At 41.3% G+C, this 3490-nt stretch overlaps 1 protein-coding gene across 3 annotated transcripts in view; it reads right to left on the reverse strand.

Annotated features, from left to right (window-relative positions):
• The window catches only part of SNCAIP (synuclein, alpha interacting protein), a 120587-nt gene that overhangs the window by 26215 nt on the left and 90882 nt on the right, over positions 1 to 3490 (reverse strand). For all 3 annotated transcript variants that reach the window (XM_006871635.1, XM_006871637.1, XM_006871636.1), the window contains one exon: positions 3267 to 3436. In XM_006871635.1, the coding sequence (XP_006871697.1) occupies positions 3267 to 3436 (170 nt within the window). The remainder of the gene's footprint in view (positions 1 to 3266; positions 3437 to 3490) is intronic.

The following is a 3490-nucleotide window of genomic DNA, read 5'->3' on the forward strand; positions in this document are numbered from 1 at the left end:
ATATATAAAATTTTGAGTCTTGTTCCACAGTTTCTGCCACTCTTTCAGAGACTTTCTAATGGAACATTATTTTTGCAAGGCTACTAGGAAATCTACCTGCACAGATATTACCCCTCTGTCAGTGAAGACATGTATGTTGCTGTAATGCCAAGCAGGTTTGAGTAGATCTTGCAGATTAAAATTATGAAAAAAGGTCTGTAAATCTACTTCTGAAAATCAGCCAATGCAAACACCATGGATCACAATAATTCAAGTTGCAACTGATTATGAGAATAATGCCGAACCAGGAAGGAGTTCATTCCACTGTGCATGAGGTTGCCATGAGTCAGGAGCAACTCACTGGTGGCTACCAACTAAGCAGTACCTATCCACATTTTAAATACGTATGCCTTTTGCTCTAGAAATCAATCTTTAGGAATAAATAGACATGTCCATATATGTATATTTACAAGGATGTTCACTGTAAGCAAGATAACTTATTGAATAAAGTGTGCAATAAATTTCCCCTCAACTCCACCCAGTATTTTATGCTCACCTTCACTAGGGGGTTTTGTATAACTGAGCTGAGACTGCTCAGTTTAATCCCCTCATTAATTTGCATATAATATTTTATATTATTTAAGGGGATGGTTTACATATCAAATTAGGTTTCCACTTAACAATGTCTACACAAGTTATTAAACGATACTGGTTACATTTTTCACAGGTATCATTATTCTCATTCATTACATTCTGGTGGGGCCATTTCCAATATTCTTGTTTCCCTGCCCCATTACCTTCTCACTTTGGCTTTGGAGTAATATTTGACTATTTGGTCTTATAAAGATAATTTTTGAAAGGGGCACATTACTTACATGTGATACTCTTTAATTTCAGTTTACATCCTTTATTTTTAAATTCTAAAAATGTAAGAAGCCTAAACTCATTAAAGAGATTATTCCAACTAGGATATGGGGCAAGGCATAGGTTTGTGTCTCTAAAGGAAGAAAGTGGCAGTAGAGGGGAAGGAAGTTTCCCCATTTTACTGTGGAGATGGAAGGTCCAAGATCATGTCATAATGTTGATTGAACTAGACTTACAATCAGTTAAGACCTTATGTTTGCCAAAGGTCTTTTTTCCAATGAGCTGTATTCTGGATGGGAAGATGGGGATTATGACCTAAAGGTTGCTGTTATTTTTGTTGTTAAGTGTAATTAAGCCAATTCCGACTCATAGCAACCATGTGTAAGATTTCAGAGGAACAACTGGTGGGTATGAACCATTGACCTTGTGGTTGGCAGTCTAGTGCTTATCCTACATTACCACACTAAGACTCCAATTTAAAGATACAGTTCCATAATTTTTAAGGATTAGCCTTCTAATCCTTAATTCTAATCCTAATGGGAGTCCTGGTGTGGTGCTGCAGGTTAATGTGTTGGACTGTAAGGTCAGTTTGAACTGTAAGGTTGGTTGGTGGTTCAAGCTCACCAACTGCTCCTCAGAAACCCTATACAGGGTTGCTATGAGTCAGAACGCACTCAACAGCACTTAGCAATAACAACAGTTTCCTAATCTGTCCATACTGCTTTGAATGCTGATTCTGGTTTTCAGTAATCCCTTCCCATGATGGCATGTTCTAAGGACAGAACTTTGGGACAAGTCAATACAGAGTTTCCCTCAGGGTGGATGTTAGTTCTTTGATTATTCAATCCACTGCAGACTTACCTGACTTCCTCTGGCCCACCTTTCTTCAAGCATAAAGCACACCGGTTGACTAGCTTATCAAGAAAGGAAATGACTTTAGCTAGCGTAGTGGTTACGAATCGGGCTGCGAACCTTAAGGTCAGCGGTTCGAAACTACCAGTCGCTCCGCGGGAGAAAGATGAGGCTTTCTACTCCCGTAAAGATTTACACCCTCGGAAACCCTGTACAGGGTCGCTATGGGTCGGACCCGACTCGATGGCACTTAACAACAACAACAACAACAGTCATACAGTATTTTAAGCAACTCTATACTGATTAGTACCAGCTGCTCTGCGGGAGAAAGATGAGGCTTTCTACTCCAGCAAAGATTTACACCCTTGGAAATCCTGTACAGGGTCGCTATGGGTCGGAACCTACTCGACGGCACTTAACAATAACAACAACAACATGCTGATTAGTAGCATAGTGGTTACAAATCAGACTGCTAACCTCAGCGTCAGCAGTTCGAAACTACCAGCTGTTCCTTTGGAGAAAGATGAGGCTATTTGGTCCCATAAAGATTTCAGCCTCGGCAACCCTGTATAGAGTAGCTGTGAGTAAGAACCGACTCCACAGCACATTCCCACCATCACCACCATGCTGAGTAATCACTAAATTTTGAGGATCCATGAATCATCTACTTGATTTGAAAAACAAATTTAGTTGGTGATGGTTCCAAAGTTAGTTTCCAATTTTCCCATTATACAGTTTTCTCCTTGAAAAAACTGAGAAAGTAGCCCTGATCAAGCCTCCTCCTTCATGTTCATTTTGACTCCCTGGAATATTAAGGACAGAAGTTCTGGAATGATGGTACCTGTGTGTGCTTGCCACACAATGTGTGGAATCCATCTGGTTCTGAGAGGGGAACACAGAAAGAGAGGTCTCTGTGCCCTGTTGAGGGTGCTTGTTTTGCATTTTATAATTTAAATATCATTTTGTTTCTTCATCCTGAACGGTGGCTGTGAGGACTTGGAGCAGAGGAAGAAAAGATGAGAATGCGAAGACTTTACTAGATGACTAGAATGAAGAAAGCACTTGTTATGGTTGTTGTTATTAAGTGCTGTGGAATCGGTGCAAATTCATAGCAACTCTGTATAGAGTTTCAGAGGAGTGGCTAGTGAGTTTGAACCACCGACCTTGCAGTTCAAACTGACCTAGCAGTCCAGTGCTTATTCTATAGCGCCATGTCAGTTCCTGCCTCACAGCAACCCCATGCTCAATGGAATGAAATTCTGACTGGTTCTGTGCCATCCTCCTCATAGGTTGTGGATCTTCAGTGGTTGATTTTCAAAAATTGACCTTCAGGCCTTTTCTCCTTACCTGTCTCATTCTGGAAGCACCCTGGAAACTTGTTCAGCATCATAGACACACACAAGCTTCCGCTGCCAAATGGGGGTGACTATGCATGAGATACATTAGGAGGGAATCAAGTACAAGTCTTCCACATGGAAAGCAAGGATTCCACCACTGAACCACCACCAGAAACCTAAGCTCCACCTATTTTAAGTCAGCCTTCGTTCCTATGGATTGTAGGAGACACTTACTCCTTTAGCTGCTTGGTTAATTTAACCACCTGGGAGGCCAGCGACATGCACGTCTCCACTACTACCAGGTATCGGGAGCACAGGGTGTGGCCATGTCGCTCAGCACTCTGGGAGGGCTTTTCCCCTGCGTGGTTCTGCATGGTGACATTTGCTCCATATTCAACCAAGGTCTGTCAGAAAATGAAGAGACAAGTAATTATTTTAGACCTCTAAACATTAAAAAA

Source organism: Chrysochloris asiatica, unplaced genomic scaffold, assembly GCF_000296735.1.
Source record: "Chrysochloris asiatica unplaced genomic scaffold, ChrAsi1.0 scaffold00171, whole genome shotgun sequence".
Taxonomy (NCBI): Eukaryota; Metazoa; Chordata; class Mammalia; order Afrosoricida; family Chrysochloridae; genus Chrysochloris; species Chrysochloris asiatica.